The 22,314-nt window shown below is 36.0% G+C and overlaps 1 protein-coding gene across 2 annotated transcripts; it reads right to left on the bottom strand.

The window, feature by feature from the left end:
• Positions 1-2,472: 2,472 nt before the first annotated feature.
• On the bottom strand, positions 2,473-20,751 carry LOC311426849 (uncharacterized protein). Of its 2 annotated transcripts, XM_084503565.1 has the most exons (8): positions 20,705-20,748; positions 16,783-16,947; positions 14,686-14,820; positions 12,379-12,426; positions 10,084-10,181; positions 9,240-9,288; positions 8,661-8,753; positions 5,673-5,812 (listed from the first exon to the last, which is right to left on the bottom strand). In XM_084503565.1, exons 2-7 carry the CDS (start codon positions 16,892-16,894, stop codon positions 8,671-8,673), a joined length of 525 nt encoding a protein of 174 aa, XP_084359691.1. In that variant the 5' UTR covers positions 16,895-16,947; positions 20,705-20,748; the 3' UTR covers positions 5,673-5,812; positions 8,661-8,670. The 2 variants fall into 2 exon arrangements, with proteins under 2 accessions (XP_084359690.1, XP_084359691.1); XM_084503564.1 differs by lacking the exon at positions 9,240-9,288 and having other exon boundaries at positions 2,473-5,812; positions 20,705-20,751.
• Between the last annotated feature and the right edge of the window lie 1,563 nt (positions 20,752-22,314).

Here is a 22,314-nt window from a genome sequence, read left to right as displayed (position 1 = left end):
ATATTGGAATCAGTATTATCTAAGATCTTTGTTGGTGACAAGGACAGTGGGATTGAGTGCATGCGCAGCAAATTTGCGGATGACACCAAGCTGTGTGGTGTGGTTGACACACTGGAGGGAAGGGATGTCATCCAGAGAGATCTGAACAGGCCTGAGAGGTGGGCCTGTGCATATCTCATGAGGTTCAGAAAGGCCAAGTACAAGGCCCTGCACCTGGGCTGGGGCAATGCCAAACATGAATACAGGCTGATGAATGGATAGAGAGCAGTCTTGAAGAGAAGGCCCTGATGATACTGGTTGATGAGACGCTCAAAGTGAGATGGCAGTAACCATATTATGGGCTGCATCAAAAGCAACCTGGCCTGCAGGGACAGGGAGGTGATTCTCCCCCTCTACTCTGCTCTTGTGAGACTCCTGCATTCAGCTCTGGGGCCCCCAGCACAAGAAGGACATAGAAATACTAGAACAAGTCTGGAGGAGGTTTCACGAAGATGATAAAGGCATTGGAGAACCTCTGCTATGAAGACAGGCTGAGGGAGTTTGGGTTGTTCAGCCTGGAGAACAGAAGACTCCAGGGAGACCTTAGAGTGGCCTTTTAATACCTAAAAGAGGCCTAAATGAAAGATGAGGAGTGTAGTGACAGGACAATGCATAATCATTTTGGAGTGAAAGAGGGTAGATTCAGTTCAGTTATAAGAAATTCTTCGCTCAGAAGGTGGTGAGGCACTGGCACAGGCTGCCCAGAGAAGCTGTGGATGCCCCATCCCTGGAGGTGTTCAAGGCCAGGCTGGATGGGGCTTTGGGCAACCTGGTCTGCTGGGAAGTGTCCCAGCCCATGGCAGGGGGTTTTGGAATTAGATGATCCCTTAAAAAAAAAAAAAAAAAAAAAAACAGTTCTGTGATTCTATGATTAATCTCTCTACTCATAAGTTTCCAAACTCACAAAAGAGTTTTGAGGCTTGATAGTGATGCTTAGTCATCAGCAAACATTGCCTAGCTATAGCTAAAAAAAAAACCAAACAAACAAACAAAAAAAAAAACCATGTATTTTGATAAGCCACTTAGAGAGTTAACATGATATCTTCTAAGGAGCTAAAGCCTGTGAACAAAAGGCAATAGATTTAGTTTTTGTCGTGTATGAGCACATACCTACCATTTCACAAATACACCACAGGCCAATGTTCCAGTTATTTGATCTTATTTGCAGCTCCCTGTGGAACCGTAGAATAACCTGGGTCCAGAGTTCTGTATCAGAGTAAAATAAGATGTTTAAGCATACCTTTATGACTTCTTTGAACTGTGGTTTGCATTCTTTCAGGAAAGTATTGGTGCTATGATGAAAGGGCCTGGGGTCTGATCCAGAGATTTTAAGACATCGTCCCTTTCTCTTTTCTTCCTTATATCTAAAGGTGTATTGACAAAATCTAACAATGGGCATTGTATAATCACAAATCTTGCGCCAAATCCTACATATCCTTGAGATTTGTTTTCATTCCGGACAGATAAAACTTCCTTTGCTATAAATTGTGATTCCTGCTTATTGTCCTTTATTTGCACACCTCTGTGGAAATTTTGGTTCTATATTCCCTACAATCCCATTCAGCCAGGTGAAGACTTAACCTTCTCATCTCCATCCCTCTCCTCCTCAAATGCTCCCTTGCCTTAGGCATACAGTACTTTTCCCTTCTCTTTATTCCAGTTTGTACTGGGAAGCCCAAAACTGAACAGCGTACTCCAGATGTGGCCTTCCAAATGCAAAATAGGGAAATTTCCTTCCCCTGACCTGCTTGGCTGCCCTCTTCCATCATCCCAGACACAGATCTAAGCCCTATATCAGTAGGAAATAAATAACACTATTTGGTTTTCAGCTGCCGAGATTTTTTTTTTTTTTTTTTTTTTTTTTTTCCTGCTTGCTGCTGTGATAAAATTTAACAAGTATACTTCTGCTCGCCTGAAGTCCACGAGATGGTGCTAGAGGATAATGAATTACAGTTTACGGCCCGTAGGCATGTTAGCTGCTGTATTTAGCACATGAAATTTGGCAGAAAACAATGAAGAAAGGAGCTAATAGAGAATCTGCTCATCTACGGCTGTTCCCAAACGAAGAAATATGAGGATTAGCGTTTAAAAGACAGGAATTTGGCCTGCCTATGATTTCTTTGGTACGACAAATTATGGACAAATAGAAACAAAACCAAATTGACATTTAAAAAAAATACCTCTATTAATACACACATTATAGTTCAAAATACATGCCACATGTATCTGAAAACAATATGGAAGATAGAATAGTGTTTTGTCATAATAAGTAGAGAACTCTGGTACATATACCAATATATATTGTAATTATTGTACCTATTGTAATATTGTACCTATTGTAATGGTAATGTCATGAGATCATCTTATCTAAGAAAAAGGATGACTTCAGACAGGGAATGACTGGAGGGGTATGAACTTCACATCAGAGAAGACTTGTGAGAGAATCTTTGTCTATCAGTTTATTTTATTACTAAATAGAAAGAGTAGAATTAATAGAAACATATTATTTAACAGATTTCATTTAATATAAAATGGGTAATGAATTACAAGTTTTAGCACTATTGTAGCTGCATTCAAGTTAGGTTGTTATATTTTGTTTAAACTCTACAAGCATTCATTAGACTAACAATTTCTAATTTTTATTTCTAGTTCTTTTGGTTACCCATAAGAAAGTTGGTATGTAACAGCGTTAGATGGGCACACACTTCATGTCTAGCAAGGTTGGGTATCAGTCTCCTGCTAGAACATACAATAGTTGTTCCTAAACAGTCACTTTAATGCAGTGACTCTTTTACCAGTCTTCAGTGTTTTTTCACTGTAAATGACCATTCCTTCCTCCAAGGATGACAGAACTCTGCTCTTTGGAAAAAAACTAGCGAATAGATCCTGGGAAGATATAGTCACTTCTTTTGCATACATTGTTTGGCTAGATTTTCTCAGATTAAATAGCATAAAAATAACTTTCTTTAGAGTTAGTGATGCTCTTTTACAAGTTTTATTCTAACAAGTTGCAAATATGGTCATAATAGTAGAGGTCCATAAGACTACATATGAAGAACACTTGCATTAAATTGTTCCCCATCAAATAGAACACAGTATTTCATTTAGAGAACAGCTTTTGAAGAGCAGGAAATATATATATATACATACATATATATATGTTAATATTGTAATATTTATCATATCTGCAAAGTAAAATTTAAGAATATCAGTACTGTTTTGAAAATAAACTACAAAATTATATTTTATATTCAACTGTTAGACACCTTGGATAAATGTTTTTCATACTATAAAGTGTTAAGCGGCTATATTTCAAAAAGACTCACTGGCTTTTGATTCCTATTTATTTTAAAATAAAACTAATACATGCTTTCCACTTCACAAAATAAAAGCATATCTGCCACTCATTCAGATTAGTGGGAATTTAAAAATGTCAGTTTACAGATTTTTGTATGTGCAAAAAAAGAGAAGTCCAGAAAAGAAGAGTATCCATAACTATCAATCTGTTTTTCTATATGCTTTTATAAGTACAGAGCTGTCTGAATTTATTGTTTTCTGGAAAAAAAAATCATATGACCTTTTTATCATATATCTCAAATCTAAAACTTTACAAAGCTACCACTGTTACTTTGCACAAGGGCTTCAGAATATTAAAAAGTTCTTACTTTTAAGGTAGATGGTAAAGTACAACAATCTGCATATAACCATAATTTCAGTTAACTGCAAAATAGATTCAATGTTCACTGAGATTAGACTTGCTTTTTTGCTGAAATCAGCAATGATAATGTATTTGCTCAGCATGCTTTGTACATGTTTTATGATGAGTTGTAGTAGTTTTATCAGCGTAACATCTGGAGGTCATGTTCTGCAATTGAATAATCACAATCATCCATTTACTAATAGCCAACAGTTAGTGTCTCAGCTAGTGGAATTATTGTACCTGATAGACAGTTCAATTTATTCTTATAGTAATAAATAGTAAAATTTATTCTTAAAGTAATAGATCATTCTAAAATAGCTTAGTTTTAGTGTAATGTATGCTGCAGTCAATATCTGTGTGTTTTTTTTTTTGTCATTGTTTCCCACCTGCTGACTTCAGAGAACACTTAACAGATTCATAAATCATAAGTATTATCTAAGGAATATTCAAAAGCTCTCTTTTGTTCATTCAGCAAAAAAAAATCAAAAATTTTGTTCAATTTGCTGGAAGCAGCAAAAGGATTTTCACTATTTCACTATGAGTATACAAGTCCAGCACTGAAGTTCTGCACTGTTATTAATTAAAAAAAAAAATAAAAAAAATTGCCTTGCTTTAATGTTTGACTGACATTAGGATTCCTATTTCAGACATTTATCGCCTGTTATAGTTACACAGAACAATTCCTGCAATTGTAGGATTGTGTAGATTGTACACTGTTCCACTGCAACTTCTTGGCATAGGTGCATAGTGCCTATCATTCATACACATATATTCACAGTATGCATCTATCACAGATGCAGTGCATCAAAGAAAAATGCCACCAAATCAAAATCACAGTGTGACTACATGTACAGCAGTGGAATACCACATTTTTAACACCTAGTAATCCTGTGCATAATTATGGCTTTATTTCCTCTTGTACTTAGGTGTTCTGTGCCTTGCAGAGTACAGTGTATGAACTTTAAGTGTTAACATCTTTTCTTTCACATCGACAGAGCCCATTAGTGCTCCTCTGGTGTCCCTAATGTAAGCACCCAGAGGTTTATTATCATTATTTCATTTAGTCATTCTGAACAAAGAATTACTTTCCAGATGTTGTTATGCACTCTGCTTTGTGGCTGAAAACTTGACGGCATTTCCCCCTAGGACTCAATATGTCAGACAGAATAACTCTCTACCTCTGTCCACAGACATCTGTTTTGCCCAGTCAGTTTCATCAGTCCACCATGACTCTGATGCTCCGTGCTCTCAGACGCTGAAATTGCAGGATGGAGTGTGGGCTTACTGTGAGCTGCAGAGGCAGACACATCACCTGCCAAACCATAACCTCCTCCTTTGCTCTCCTTTAGATGAGAGATGCCTTCCCACAGTCAGTCAGTCAGTACATGTATGTATGCATTTAATGACTTCCAAGTGTTTTCTTTTCAAGTTCAGGTGAGCTCATAAAAGACGTATGCTTTTAAAAAGTAAAACTTTTACAATATAGAAAATTAGCTGCACTTTGTATTTCATGCCTGTGGGCTTTGTATTCCGTGTGGATGATTCCTTTTTCCCCTGTCTTTGAGATATGCCCTGTGTGTTTTTCCCCTTCAGAGAGAATTCAGCTCCCTAAAACTATAACTATGCAGGTAAGATATGAAGAGACTAGTTAGTATATTTTTCAGACTTTGCCATTCTCTCTTCCTATTGTAAGTACAGAAATATAGTACCCTCATGCAGAAGGATTATTCAAGAAATTATATCCCCTCCCCCCAAAAAAAGAAAAAAAAAAAGAAAAGTGAAAAATAAGGCAAAATGGAAATTAGTTTGTCTCAACCTTTCTTCTTTCCTGTTAAATTATTGTAGGAGCTGTATGGACAGTTAGGCCACTGAAGGGTAGAAGAAATATTTTCTCTATAAGTATGACACTCTGAAGAAAAAATTTTTCTCTCCATTGGGGTCTTTGTGATCTGGCTTGCGTATATCAAGTGAGTCATCATTCACATGCAGAAAGTAATTTGTGTCTTCATAGCACTGGAATTTCACTGACTCTCCTTCACTATGCATGATGAAAAAGTGATTATCTTCGCTCAGCTATGAAAATACACAGAGTAAAGAACATATGTTATTTTTTAAAGCCTTTAAGTTATGTTAGAAAAAATCATGTTAGAAAAATTCAAATGTTAGAAAATTTCAGGGATATTGCTAGCTTTGTATATTTTGACTGTATTTTCCATTTTTTATGATAGATTTTTGGGAAGACCTAATCATTTTGGGACAGATTCTATGGGGACTGTAAACAAAATAATACCTGCCTTCCTCAGAGGACTGGCTGCTTCCATAGCTGTATTCCTTTGTATTCCTTTGGTTTCCAAAAAGACTAGTACAGTTTTGCTCTGTAATGTACTTGCTACTGGGATAATTTAGGATTTTCATCTGGCTATTTTCTTATCTCAGACCTTCCAGGTCAGCTGCCGCTAGCAACAAAATACCAAGTCAGGGTTTCTGTTGCCTATTTTGGAGTGAAATCAGAATACTAGTTACTCTTTTTAAAAAAAAAAAGTCCTAATACATAAAATTTTCTGTGCATCTCAAGTCCACAGTACACCTTCATTTAAGATCCATCTTCGGGGACCCTCTGAAGCAAGGGAGGACCCTCTGCTCCGCAGTGAGCCACTGGGGCTGGGTAACCACTGCGTGGCGTACTGTGCGGGCATGTGCTGTGTGAGCAGTTTTCTGCCATTACCAGCACAGTGTTTTAATAAATGGTGGTTGTGAACTGCTACCCTTCTGATTCAGTTTCCTATCATTATAAGCTGTTACTATAAACCATTATTTGCTGTTACAAGCTGTTACAATTTTATTGTGTTAATAATAGCCTAATTAATAAAGGATCTTTTAGTAAATGTTGATTGTGAGCTGTGTCTCCCTAAGCTTCGGTTACAGAAATGTAAGCTGACAACACTGTATGCAACTCTTTCTGGTGCTGTAACAGCAGGCACCACAGATTCTCATGTTTCTGGTAATTCTACTGGCAGTCTTCCAAAAATAAGCAAAAATGCTAACCTTTGAGACTTATTGTTAAAAGCTAGCTGACAAAATATCACACTGCAACACCACATAGTTTTGTGATTGACCATGAGAAGTACTTCCCCATCTCAGTCAACCCCTCCCACACTTTTTTGTTCTGTGGACAATAGAGGCTTGATTAATCACACCAGAAATTATTTCTTGTTCACTGCATTCTTTCTAGAAGGTTTATAAGAATCTCACAATTCAGGCTTAACTATGGTTTGGCTTCTTTGTCTAATCAGATGTGAACCAAGTGCAGGCTGCTGATTTCTCCTCACTGAAATGAGTAACGTATTATTTTCTACTTAAAAGCTTCAGCAAGAAACTATGATGTTCACTAGTTGCCTTGTTAGGTTTGTAGCAAATAGGTTCTCAGAATTAATTTTTAATTTTAATTGTTTAGAAACTACAGTGATGACTAGATCTTGACAGGCAACACTTACTTTTTTTTTTTTTCTTTCTAACTATGACCCAAAACTGGGATCTATCAAGACTAATCCTTTTCCTATTAACAGCTCTATAGAAAAAAAAAAAAAAAAAAAAAAAAAAAAAAAGGAAAGGCATGTTTCTTATAAAAAGCTTATGATAAAAGTTTTACAAAAATGAAAAGTGTCTCTGATACTTTTTATCATACAAAGAGAGGGGCTGGAAGTTGCCCTAAATTTTCTAAGCCTCATTGCTTTCTGATTTTAGGTATAGCCAAATAAATTTCTGAAAGGTACATCAGTAGGAACATAAACTGAAGGACCCAAATGGATTTTCCAGGTTCATAATGCTGGAGACTGGTTAATTAATTATACAATAAACAAACAAACAAACAAATAAATAAATAATAGATGTGTTGCTCCTACCTTTGAAAAAAAAATTCAGAATGTCTTCAAACAAGAAAATCAGTATAATTTGAAATTACCAGAATTCCTTTCTGACTTTGGAGAAATGTTAGAAATGATAGAAATATTAGGCTATGAATTTTAGGTTTTCAGTATTTCAGATCTGATATTATGAAGTTGTGAAAGCCATCTGATCCTAGATAGTTTTAAATGTACTTACTGAAATTGGAAATACTGTATTTTTAATCAGTCTTGAATAGTATGTTGGCTGGAGCATAACCCTAACAAAAATGATTTTCTCAACATTTTCTCAGTTTTTTTATTTTCTGCGGGTTATGATATCTGTTTAATATATACCATATAGCAATTAAAGTAATTTCCATCCTGTGCTCACTATGTTTTATCATTTCTGTCTAGAGAAGAACTAACAAAATCAAACTTTGGTCACCAAAATATGTGAAGAATCAACCTGGCTACCTGTATTCAACACACAATACATTTCTCCAGAATTATATTGGTTTACTGATACAGAATTCACTCTGAAAGTACTTCTGGGACTACTTACTTTTAAATTCTAATTTATATAAAATGTTTAGTACTCTATACTTTGTGGTTTTATTCATACAGTAAGTTTTTGACTGCTGGATTCACTATTCTTTAAAAACATCATTATTCTTGTAATTTGACTCTTCTAGGTTGTGTCTAAGGAGTTGAACCAGATAAAAACTACTTCAGATCTCCCTGCATTTTACAGAAGCACAATAATACTGGAAACATATCTCTGTCTTTCATGTGGTATTGTAAGCTTAGGTATTTTTCCTGTAGACTGCAGGATCTATTGGTGTACACAAGTCAAGTCAAAAGCAAGGAAAGATTTTTCTTATTTCTCCTTTTCTGAGGAACGTTCTAAAAATAAGAATGTAAACAACTCATCATGTAACAACAGCAGAACCGCATTTAGTTGCACTTTTTGTACAGCTATGTTTGTATATCCTCTCTCTCATAAATACGTTTCTATTTGGTTGATCATGACTGTATACCTGTTCGAAGTCAGGATCTTCGTGCTTGCATGTTTTCCTGTTGCGTCTTTTCACTGAAGGATAATCTGGCTCTGAACAACATCCTTTTAAGACCTGTATTTACAACCACGCAAATTGGTTATTTTGTCTTCACATTTTGCACTTTTAATCCACCAAAAGTAGTACTAATTCCAAAGAAAACTTCCGTTGTTTACAAAGCCCACTAATGATTAAATTGTGTTAGCTGAGACATCCAAATTGTTATGTTTTGCGGTCAGTGATCTCTCCAGATTTTTTATGTATTTTGGAGACAGTAAATGTGTTTCCCATCATTTTCAGAAAAGAACTGCTTTTAAAGATACCAAGAAAGATAACCTTGTATAATCCAGCATTTTTAAAATAGGTGATTGGGAAGTAAAATCTGTTAGGGCTCAATGCTCCATTCTTTCTCTGATTTGGCGGAACCCATTTCAAACAATTAATCTCTGAAAAAATTATCTCTGAACCATATAAAATCTTTAAAAAATAGTTGTTCTTCCAAGGGTAGTAATGAAAACTCCAGTGGGATAATGTACTATAAACATAATAAATATATCTTACAGCACACATTTCCCCAGATAATTTCAGGAAACTGACTTTTTGGAAAGTCCTGAAAAGGAAAATAAATTAAATGTGAGAAAAATTTAATCTGAGGAAGCATTTGGTAATGCAAGGCTAAGGTTAGATAAAGTCATTCTTAATCTCAGTATGACTTGTTGAAACAGAGCAGCTTGGACCTTTGGCCTACTTTAAAGGGTGAATTCCAACATAAAGTTCTTCCTCAGGCAGATTTTAGTATATGTGTTTATATATATATAAATATATGAAGTTACATATTATATATATATATAAAATTCTTATCACCATATGGACAAACACTCTGGAACCACTTTGATACTCTGATGGCAGGGGTAATAACAGGAATTGACCAGTTAATACCTCAGCACTCCAGTTTCCAACCAATTTAGAAAAAAAAGGGGGGTGGGGAGGGCACCATACGGAAATCTACCCTTGCCTGCTCTTTCCACTATAAACAAACCTTTGCAAGAATGTAGAAAATGAGAATGTTCTGACAACAGATGCAAATATTTAGAGCAGGTTAGTACATTCAGCTGTAATTTCTTTTCATCACAAATACCCTTTCATTATCTTGTAACTCAGATTGCGGAGGAGAAAATAATTCCCCTCTTAAACTCATTTCTTTCCACAGCAGTAGTCAGCTACATAATACAATGATTCTTGCAATAGCTTATTTTAAGTTTCTCCATGGACATCATAGAGGAAGGCAGTCAGAACTTGTGAAATGTGATATGTAATGAAAAATGCATTTGAAAAGGGCTGTTGGGAATTGTTCTCTAGTGGGAAAGAGCACCCACAAGTAACACATTAAAAAAATGATTCTTACCTTCAGACAGAGCTGCTTTTTACCCTTGCACAACAGGACAAATTCGTTATGCTTTGATCTCTGTGTGAGGACCACCACATTTTTAGACCACGTTTTCGCTAGAGGAGAACATTGTAATAAAATTTGTATCACTTTGTAAAATGAAGCGCAGCTAAAGTATTTTGTAAATAGACAATATTCAGACTCTCTTTACATTGACAGGCATAGGAATAGAAGCAAATATACTCACTTGATACAGATCTCTTCTGCAAAGTGTTTAAAGTCTATGGCTTTTTGATGATTTTCTATACAAATCTAAATTTTTCTCTGTATATTTCTGATTATATATGGAATATCAGATATACATGAATACATACAATATGAGTAATGAAGGCATATATGTATTAGTGCTTAGACATATGTGTAACACACATGTTATTATAATATAGGAAATACAGGGTTTTTTCTATTTTATGTCCTGTGTGCTCTGTAGGTCAAAATCTTTCCACTGTCAATGGGTGCAATGGATTTAATCCCTTTGGATATAATGTTGTTTTTTCATCTAGAGGAAATAACAGTATATAACACAGTATAATGCTCAGCCTGATAAACTGAAAATAAACTTTTTGGTACTTCAAAGCCTCAGACCCATGTAAGCAAAAAATAATTAAAGTTACCTTTTGTCAATTAGCATGGTATACAAGAACATCACCTAGAAGAGCCATTGGCATTAATAACTATGCAGTGATGTTATATCTGACTGCCTTGCAGATTTATTTCAAACAGTATCAGCTGTGCTCTTGAAAGTATTTCAAGGGTACAGGTTAAAACAAACAAACAAAAAAGTAGCAGTTGATCTATATGCCCACCAATGCAACAACTGAAGATAAATTTAACAGAGATTAGGTAACTGTTAATTGAATGTTGCAGTTGAAGATACTTTTTTTTTTTTTCTTGTTACCAAGGGTATCTTTCAGCCTTTGAAGTACCTTATGAATAAGCAGAATTTACTCATTCCATCTGACTGTTTTCACGTCCCTCAATCCTGTCCCTTATTTTAGTTACCCTAACTTACTCTACCTATAGTGCTTTTGTGGAAATTTTTCAAACAAATTTTGTCTGAGCCAGCTACAGCAAGAAAACAGCATAACAAACCTTGTTAAAATCCAGCATAGTGTGCTTTACTGTTTGCATATTTATTAATGCATCAGATAAATGTGGTAGAATGCAGGAGGTTTACAAGTCTTCATTTTACTTGTGTTACCAGTTCATATTGTCTCAGCTGCAATTGTCCAGCTTCAGCTGTAGCATGTAAGTAGCACATCAGTGGCAAGAGATATTTCATATTTAATCATAACAGTGTGCTGACTTAGGGGACTCAAACTTTCCAAATCACCTCTGAAAAAAGTGGCAAATGATCTGTCAGGCATGCGATTGCTGGTAAGGAAAGTAAGGAACTGTTCCATGATTCCATAAATGTTCTTTCCACTCTTTGATAGCCTTTGGATGAATTACCTAACCTCTTGGTTTCTAAATCCAGAGTTTCAGGGACCTTTTTCATGCAAAATGAAATGCAAATGAAATGCTTTGAAATTAATGAAATACCAGATGCCACTTCTTGTTTGGGGTGTCCCTGAAATGCAAAGTTTTGGGGTTCAGGCAAATATTGAATGATCAATATTTTATACTCTTCCCTATAAATCCCCTTTTGACTATTGTTCAAGTTGCAATCCTGGACCTTGCAGCAGCCCTTTCTGGTTGAAACTGGACTAGATTTGTCTTTTACTGGAATATCTTGAACCAACTTATCTTTGATTGTTCTCACTCATTTCTTACGCTTACAATTATGAAAGTTCCAAAAAAGCATATCCTCTTTCTTCACATCCTTTCTTTTTATTTTCTCTCTCCTGTTAAAACAGGTCTTTTCTAACTAAGAGCCAAATGCCAGCAATATAGCACATATGCTTTTCTTCCAAAAAATATTGGTTCCAGCTTGTATAAACTCTACTTCCTCATGTACATTTGTCCTTAGTCCAAGACCTTACTCATAACTTGCTAAGGCATGTTGTGCGGCTTTTAAGATCTCTTTCTGTGGAACACAGAAATTCACAGATCTTTCATTCTTAACAGCCTATCTAAATTGTCCATTTTCTAGCAACCTGACCTAAATGAATATTTGGCATTAGATATCACTTCTAATATGATGTATATGAAACATTACTAACTTCTTTTCCTACCTTCAAACATCCCTTCAAAACCAGACACTAACAAAGAGAATGATATATTTTGCTCCCACATGAGTCATGCAAGTCTTACCACTAACTGCTGGTTCATTGCTTGTGAATATGCTTAACCATGCGATATCTAAAACAGAAGACATTTAACAAAGATTTGGAATTAGACAGTTACATTCTTCAAATTAAAAAAACTTCATGAACAATTTATTGAATTGCTTTAAAGTATCATCTGGCAAAGAATGTGTAAAAGAATGTGTAATAGCAACTGGCACCAGACTTCATTTTTTTTGCAGGTCTCTGAATTCATGTGATCCTACTAAGACTATACAGTTAAACTTGTATGTATATATAACCTGAGGGCTGAATTCTTAGTCTAATAAATGTATTGTTTGATTAATTATCTTTTACAAAAGAGAATTCACCTGCCAAATAGAGATGAGTAAGGAAATGTAAGATATTAAATGCTATCAAAGAGAAGCCCCAAAATTGTTTGGTAACAGATGTGAGGACCCTGACACAAAATAAACCAGACTGGAAAGTAACAGGTAGCCACAGCATGGATGTTCTGGCTTTTCTCACATCAGCCTAAGTTAAGTAGTCAGCTGTGTTGAAAGCATTACTCACTTCAGCTCAAAGCCACAAACACGCAGATTAAAGTTGGCTCCTAATAGGATGCCGTCTTAACTGAATCATCATGAAATCATGAATGTATGTTTGTGTGTTTATGACATATCATTTCCTCTTTTTTTTTTTTTTTTTTTTTTTTTTTTTTTTTTTTTAAATTGCTTCTGCTAAGCAAAACCAATAGAGATTTTGCTTCTGATCACACATCAGAAGCGCTAATTGTCTGGGTTACTTTAAAACTCAATGAAGTTATTATACATGTAAGAGTCACTTCAAAAGGTATCACTTAAATATCTTAGTTATCAGTGTAGCTGTCATTATTCACAATTTAATAAAATAATTTTTTTTTTTAATCTAGTTTACAAATATATCAACCAAGCCTTTCTATGTCTGAAGCATACATATTAAACTTCTAACTCCTGTAAAAGATGAGTTTCTGTAAGAAAGTTTCAGTAACTTAATAGTTATCCTACAAATTTCTTCTTTTTCCAGTATTTTGTTTTTCTCCCTTCTATCATGTCTTTGGAAAATATATAGCTCTAGGATAACTGCAATTGTTATTTGCCTCTTATTCACGAAAAGAATACCCTCTAATGACTACTTCTGTTATACTAGTTGTGACTAGTATAATTGGGGAGTCACTAACTTCTCTAATACTTCTCTAATTCGGGAGTCAATTAGAGAAGCCCCGCTTTAAATAAGAGAAGAGTTACATGAAAAAATAGAACAATTCTACAAACTCCTAAATTGTATCTATTTTTCTTCATTTTTCCTAGTGTCTGATAGTTATCTTCACAAGGTGCTGCACCTAGGTTAGGGCAAGACCAGACATAAGTCTAGACTGGGAGAAGAACTCACTGAGAGCAGCTCCTCAGAGAAGGACTTGGGGGTTCTGGTGGACCAAAAGCTTAATATGAGCCAGCAGCACGTGCTTGCAGCCCAGAAGGCCGACTGCATCCTGGGCTGCATCAGCAGAGGGTTGGCCAGCAGGCAGAGGGAGGGGATTGTGCCCCTCTGCTCTGCCCTTGTGAGGCCTCACCTGGAGTGCTGCATTCAGGTCTGAGGCCCCCAGCACAAAAAGGATGTGGGGTTGTTATAGTAGGGCCATGAAGGGGCTGGAGCACCTCTCCTAATGAAGAGAGGCTGAGAGATCTGGGGATGTTCAGGTTGGAGAAGAGAACTCTCCAGGGAGACCTCATTGCAGCCTCCCAGTACCTGAAGGGGGCTTAAGAAAAGATGGAGAGTGACTTTTTACATGATCATATAGTAATAGGACAAGGGGAAATGTTTTTAAACTAAAAGAGGGTAGATATTAGGAATAAATTATTTATTCAGAGGGTAGTGAGGGACTGGAGCAGGTTGCCCAGAGAAGCTGTGTTCAAGACCAAGCTGGATGAAACCCTGGGCAACCTGATCTAGTGGGTGGCATCCCTGCCATGGCAATGGGCTTGGAACTAGGTGATCTTGAAGGTCCCTTCTTATCCAAACTGTTGTATGATTCTTTCCCTCCATTAACAGGCAAATATCTAGACTTCCCATTAACTCTAATTGGAGTGAACAAATAATCATATTTTTGTTTAAGTATAGTATGTACCTACCGTAAAGCAGAATACAAGTCTTCTTATATTACTATCAATATTCAGAAATACGCAATAAAATGTTATCTCTACTGACTGATGTACAGAAAACATAATGGTGCATTCAACATGTTCTATGGTATTATACATACATTTGGTGAGGCTTGGTATAAAAAGCACACTACCTTCATGGGACTGTGAATCTTTGGTTGATATTTCATGATGACCATCTTCATCTAAGTCAAAATGCACTGTTTTTGAATCTTCAGTCAGTAAATAGCACTTCACTGTTTCTCGCAGACTAAACACTGGCAATTTTACTGGCAACAGAAAAATGGGAAAATTCCATAATAAAAATAAATAATGTGTATTTTTATACCAATCTTTGCTTGTTTATTACTGTATGTTCTACGGAAAGTAGATTTACCTTAGAACAGTATAAGCAACATATAATAGAAATTATACAGTGGGCTTAAGCTGCTGTTTTGGAAGCTTGGTGGTGGTGTCAAGAAGGAAAGCAAAGATTTATTCACTTGGAAGGTTACCTCAGTGAGAAGATGAGCTTTATTCTGAGCCTTCTGCAGAGTTAGCATGTGCAAAAACTTGATCTCGTAAAAGTGGCTTCCAGCTCAAGAGGTGCATGTAAGCCTGAAGGATGGGGTACAAAAAGGGGTTGTGGACAACCTGCAGATAGCTGTGTTGGAAGAAACTAATGGGGAAAGGAGGAATTTGGACAAAATAAAAATAAATAAAAAAAAGAAGGGACCTGAATTTGCAATTGGTTGGTGGAGAGAGGCAGAAACAGAGCAATGCTCTGTACAAAAGCCTGCACATGGAGAGAGCAGCAAAGAGAACATGGCTGAGCCGTAAGTTTTTGAAATAGGAGAAAGTTCTGCAGCATGCTGTTTCTAGATTAATTTCCTTCCTTTCATAGATAAGTACCTGCCTGTCTCCCAATTTTCCACTTTGAAAATTGGATCTGCATACAAACAAGAGTTTTAGGGTCCATCTGTTTACCTAAAATAGCAGCCTTTGGGGCGATACCTGGCATCTCTTGCTGGAAAACAACAACAAACCAACCCTTCCCCCCCCCCCCCAAAAAAAAAACAAACAAAAAAAAAAAAAACAAAAAAAAGAAATTAAATCAAACAAACAAAAAACTAAACTAAACTAAAATAAATAAATAAATAAAATATATTTGTAGGTAAAAGGTGTAAAAGGTGTCAGTAGGGAACTTCAGCCAACTGAATGTCCAACACCTCCAGAGGATCACTATAAAGCATAATTTGGATTATGCTAGACTGAGCATTGTTTTCCTGGAATATGTTTTCTACTTACAAATTCATTACAGAATTCAAGACATTTCTGGAACAACACAGACCTCTAGGGTAAACAACTGCTGTAAGACAAATAGTCCTTTCTTGGCCAGAAAACTTAGGCAAATCAACAGGATACTCAAATGCACTAGCAATGAGATAATACTCTGGAAATTTTTGGCCTCACTGAAAGTTTTTATTACTCCTTTTATATTTATATAGACCTTCTGAAAAATCTGTTTCAGCAGATATTTTGAAAAATAGAGCTGTTTTGGGGAAGCTTACTTTCTGCCCTGACTAGGCTGAGCAGAAACTCTGCAAGTTCAGTGAAAAAAAAAAGATAAAGGAAACATCCTTGACACACCCTGACCCAAGTCCCTCATTCCAGCACTGGCAGGTCTGACACATCCTGTGTTGGACCTGTGGCATGCACATGATTGGCCCATTCATGGGCAAAGGCCTTCTCTGCACAGGTCTGGCAACCTGGGCTAGCAGACCTCCAGAAAAAGGATAGCTTTTTATAAGAAGCAAAAGGACAGCTACTATCATAAGTAATAGAGCAAAACTTTAAAAACAAAACCAAAAACATTATGATATATCACAACACTTATATTGTAAGAATTATGGTATATTATAAGAACTAGTACAGTACAGAAAATAAAATGGTTGTTAGGCCTGCTATGACATTCACTGTCTTCCAGGAATGCATACATGTTCATTAGAAATTACCAGTCTGCATTTGGTCGTATGAAAATTTTAATGTTGTTCCTTTGGGAAGCGTTTTTTTGCAGGTTGTTTTAAGCCAGATTTTTATTTATTTATTTTAATTCCTTCTGGTATTTTTACTCTTGAGCTTATTACCTATTAGCTGTTCCAGATACTTGATTTAGTTGAACTCTGCCTTGGGTTGGCACCATTACCTTCCCAAGATTACAACCACACTTTTCAACCACAGGAAGGAGTTACCTGATGTTCCAGAAGCTGGTGCTCTATTGCACTGCGGAGGTTTCCTTCTAGCCAGTTGCCTTGCAGAGACAGGCACTTCGTAAGGCTTTTGGCGGCCTGAGCGGAGCCTCATTGTTGAAGTCCTTGAGAAACCCCAATAAGCTGAGTTGCCTCACCTTCCCAGCCCTAAAGTAGAAAATAGAATTAGTCACAAAACTTCATAATTTGGTTGAGAAAGAAGTTTACAAAATGTATCGTTTCAATATGGGACATTGAACAGAAGTAAGGTAAACTCAATAAATGTGTGATTGTGTGCATGACTCAAGCCTGTGTCTTGAAAGGCAAAAATGGTGTATTTCCAATGATGGCCATTCATGTGATCTACCTAATCTTAGGCTAAGATTCATGCATAAAGTTTTGTTAAAGGAGCACATTGTAAAAGACTTCCTCTTAAATAAAATGTAAGGAGTTGGACTCGACAATCCTTATGGGTCCCTTCCAACTCAGGATATTCTATGGTTCTGTGATTCTATAACTAGTTTAGGTGATTACTTTTTTTTTGTTATTATTTATTTATTTACACTTTTCAGTCATAGGAATCTAGCCATACTTTGCTAGCTGTATTGAAAAATCATATTCCTTTTCTCCCTCAGAAGTCCTTCAGTCAACAATCATTTTTGGAGCATTCATAAATGATAGAATATGATGCTAACTTCAACATAGTGTAACCCAGCTTTCAGTAAAGACATGCAGATGCAACCATACTGTAATCTTAAAACGAGATTCAGGAATGAGGATTGGAGTTTGCAGATTTCAGGTGTGTATTAGAAATATTTATTCATTAATGACACGGGTGACTAGAAAAAATCAATCCCCAACCAGTTATATTTTCAGACTACAAATGTCTCATTTAAAATTTGATCATTTGACTTCAGTGTGTTCTTCATTTTTCAAATGATGCTGTGTTTGTGACTATATTTACGAAATTCAGAGAACCATAGAATCATTACTTTTAGAAAAGACCTCCAAGATCATCAGGCCCAGACATCGCCTTATCACCAATGTCACCCACTGAACTATGTCCCTAAGCACCATGTCCAACCTTTCCTTACACACCCCCAGGGGTGGGAACTCCACCACTTCCCTGGGCAACCTATTCCAATGCCTGACCACTATTTATGAGAAGAATTAATGCTCTTTAGTTTATGAAGACTAGATGAGGAACAGGATTTAAGAATTACCTAGGCTAGATATCCTAAAGAAAGGTTGCTGTCTAAGAATGGGAGCTACATTGACTGATGAACCACCTGGCCATCTAATAAGATATACCGAGGACACAGATTAAGTCACTGCATGTCAGAAAAGTTGAGGACCAAACTTTGGTTTGAAAAAAGGGAAACTGGGTTTCTTTCATCTAAGTACTCTCCTAAAGTCAACTGTTTTTAACAAAGTGTAGATCAAAGAAGACTCCTATCTTAATTTTTTTTCCAGTACAATGGGTGAAAGAACTAAGTGAAGACAATTATAATATTGGCCCTATTCAGCTTTGCACGGAGTAACTGAATATCAGCTAGGTCAGAGAGATCATGGCTCTTGTATACACATAATTTATGAATGAATTTGGGAAGGGTGGTTCTGTCTTCTAGCTTGATTCAGTTCTCTAAAGCAGAATTTCACATTAAATATTTATCTGAAATGATAGAAATTAAGGAGTTTTTTCACTGGCAATTCTCCTGTTACTAATTATGAAGGCTAAGGCTCTTCTTTTGCTTTTTGACTCAGATAAAACTGAACATTGAATTAGGCTATTGGAAAGTGCAACATCTTTATTAAAAAAAATTAACTTTTTCTAACCTACTAAAGTTGTTTCATTTTTCAAATGCCTGAGAACTTGTAGTTAGAAGGTAGAAAGTAGAGGGTTGGGTCTTCATCTTGCTGACACTGCTTTGTAATTGAAGCAGGCTAACCAAAAGAGAAAAGACTGATTTTCTCCGAAGACCTAACCGGGACCTGATCTCTGCAAACTTTTACCCTGATCAGGCTCTACAGAATATGTGGGCAATAATACTAGCTTTTGGATCTTGTTAGTGTGCTAGGTGTTCAGCATTAACAAAGTATTGAGACTTAGACCAGGGGATGCTCAAAAACAGGCATTTAATCCCTTTTTAAACATTTCTAATGAAAATATAAGTACAACTCTAATTTGGCTGCAGTTGACCAGAAGTTCAGAAGATCCAAATTCCTGATTTTTGTATCCAGTGAAGCAGTCAGGGAATTGTCTTCTCCTGGTTCTGCTCTTTGTATACCACAGTTACTAATGCTAACTTATGTTCAGTTAGTCCTAAATTTATTTACAAGAAATATGAAGTGAAATTTATTTTTATAGAGAACCAATATGCTATCATGCCACCAAGATTCAGAGTCCTGCATCTGTGTATTTTATACCCACCATCTCTATAAGAAAAGAAAGATATTACAAGCTAGGACCCTGAGGAGGGCAGGGCTGTTCCAAGGAATTTTCAAAAGCATTTCTAATAAGTGCACAAATTCTTACAGCACTATCTTAGAAAAGTTTTGAACTTAGAAATATTTTTTCTAAGTTCTGAAGGACTGTACTTAAGTTCAGTTATTTTGGGCTATTCTAACCAGTAGACACATCTAAAATGGAGAAAACGTAAATGCTTATGTTAGACCTTCACATTTGTTATCTCTCTAGAAAAAATGCAGCTCCCTACAATAAATTAAGAACACACACTCCCAAGCTTCCTTAGTTTGAATTTCCTCACGTGATGCCTAAGATTGTGTACAATATAAACCCTCCCATTCTGATACCTTTCCTCTCCCACAATGTTCTTAAATACATGTCATCTGCTCCTGCTTTTTACACTTTTACTTACAGGTGTTACTGTTGTGTGTTTATCCCTATGTCTATTTCTTTGTTTCAATGTCTTTTCATGCCTATTTCTTCAGCTCATTTCTTTTCTTCTTCTGTAAGGTGTATGCAGCTCTAAGAATGCTAGAAAGAACAACATAGTGTTCTTGGCTGCAGACCCGGTTAACCACTGTTTGTTTTGGACATTTCAGTTTCTTTCATTTTGTTTCACATCTATGCTAAGTGAAAGGGAAGTGGAAAAGTTGAGCTCTGGCTCTTTACACTGCTAAAATCAGATATACTTGAGTACACTGCTGGTTTGTTGTAACAAGATCACCCTGAAAGCATACAAGGTCTGAGAATTTTTCCAGTTCCATAGACCGTATCAATTTATTTACATGAAAGCAGCAGAGAAAAACTGTTTCATATATATATATGCATATGCATTATATATATATATATGCATATATATATAATCTGTATAACTTTTCTTGTTCCCTTAGTGTTCTCTTTTGTTCTTAGCCATTATTCACTCTTCCAGCTGTCCCAGACACATCCCAGTATATATGAACAGGACTTTAAAAATGTGGAGATCATTCACACAGCAGTATGATCCACATATTATCCCATTCTGTATTGGTACATTCACAGCAAGCTATCCCTAAAAGATCAGATCCGTCTTTATTGAGTGTACTGGGTTGCAGCTGACAGTCCTGCTTCCAAACAATATATGTAACTCCTCAAAAAGTTCAACAGTAGATTAACAAATTCACAGTAGATTAAAAGGAACTTCTGCCATCCCATATAGCTAATAAATAACAGGGTCATCATTTCTTTCAAATCAGCCAACCTTAAAATATCTACAGACTAAGCTAGATATGAATATATGAAATAAGATGTAAACTAGACTAAAGGAAGAGCCCTCAGAAGAAAAACTTAAAGTCAACTGAAAAGAATAAAAAAAAAAATTCCATTTGCTAGACTCTAAAAAAGCAGTGTGATAAATAAAACCTTAATTTGAAACATTGGAACCCATTTAAAAATCTGCTGCAGTCTTCCACTCTTGCTTACCTTATTGTGCCTGCTAGTGTCTCTACTTCCACCCAGCTGAATGCTAGAAGCAGCTCTGCTACAGCCAATTTATTGCCTGAACACATGGCAGGAAGCCAAACCTTGTGATAAAAGAGAAGTCTGATGTAGACCCAATCTTTTATATCTTTACATCCACTCAATTAAATCAATATTTTTTTCTGTCTTTCAATTCTAGGACTCTGGAAAATAGCAAAAACAAATTTTTAAACTTTTATTTCTTTAAGGTGCTGTAGAAGCTGTCTTTGCTGGAACTTCGTGCAATTTTTTAGCCAGTATTTCTGCATAGTGCTTGAATAGTGTCCATAAACACTATTCAGATGTTCTATGTCACTTGTGTTGTTACTATCTACTGTTCCTTCAAGGGCTGACTGAAGGGCAGATGGTGGGTTTCTGGCAATATTGACATAATAAAAGTAGGAGTGAAGCCTCAGTTTCAGGGAGTTTAAAACAAGTTAGCTGTTTAAATATTTTCCCAGCTATTCAAAGGGTTTTGTAGTTCATTGTGCCAACTGCAATAATTGGACTGCTTCCAACATAGGAGTGTACTTGTTTAAAGCGGATATGCTGTGTTTATTTGCCCATAAAACCCAGATACTTTTTTGTCATAAAAGAATTATCTCTATCAATTATCACATCAGTTACGTGCAGTAAATTTATCTTTCTACATTCCTATCCCTTCACTCACCTATCAGTCCCCTCTATCCATACACATAGATTTGTCTTAATGCAATCTTTGCGTTTATAAAGGAGTGAATCAGACATTTATATGTGTCACTGAAGTAATGAAACTCCTCTAAAAGCAATTGCTACTTCCTTTTTGGCAGTTTTATTAAAATCAAGATTGAGCAAATCTGAATGAAGTTACTCTTTCCATCTAGAATTTGTATACTGTGTCAAGAAAATTCTCAATTTAACCTGTATTTGGTGTAGCAAATACCTTTCTTAGTTCATTAAGCCCCCACCAGACTCTGTAACTATACCAGGTCAGTAGAAAGACTTTGCTAAAAGATATACTTAACAACAAAGCAATGTGAAACTTCAAAATCTCAGGTCTTTGTCTATCACTCAGGCAGACATGCAGACACAGAAATGCAGGAGTGATTCTAAATGTCATGGCATAAGACCATCATTTCAGTGCAGGGTAAATACAATGAAAAATGTAGCAAATGCATTTTTAAAAAACATTTTATTTATTTATTTATTTTTTTTTTTTTCCAGAGGCTACACTGGGGCCAGATCTGATGAAGCTTGCAGCAGCTATGTTTGTTGTTATAGAGGAGATGGATCCAGGTTGCAAGATGCAGACTGTATGTCATGAGAGCCATTCTGGCAGGCTGTGTCTGACTCTGGGCCCCAAGTTATGGGACCAAGTGAAGTGTTTGTGCTCTCTACAGCCACAGCACATAACATTTTTTGATTTTATACAAATGAACATACAACCATTATCGTGCACTACACCAACACTACTGTAGAGTAACTGAATAATAATATATGAGATCAGCAGCCACAAAAAGAAACTATTTTAAATTACTTGTAATTGATACAAGGTAGATTAAGTCATATGGATACTAAGGATGTATCAACATTGT

Source organism: Aythya ferina (genome assembly GCF_964211825.1).
Source record: "Aythya ferina genome assembly, chromosome: Z".
Lineage (NCBI taxonomy): Eukaryota > Metazoa > Chordata > Aves > Anseriformes > Anatidae > Aythya > Aythya ferina.
Note: the sequence above shows the minus strand (reverse complement) of the source record. Positions and strands in the feature narration are given on the sequence as shown.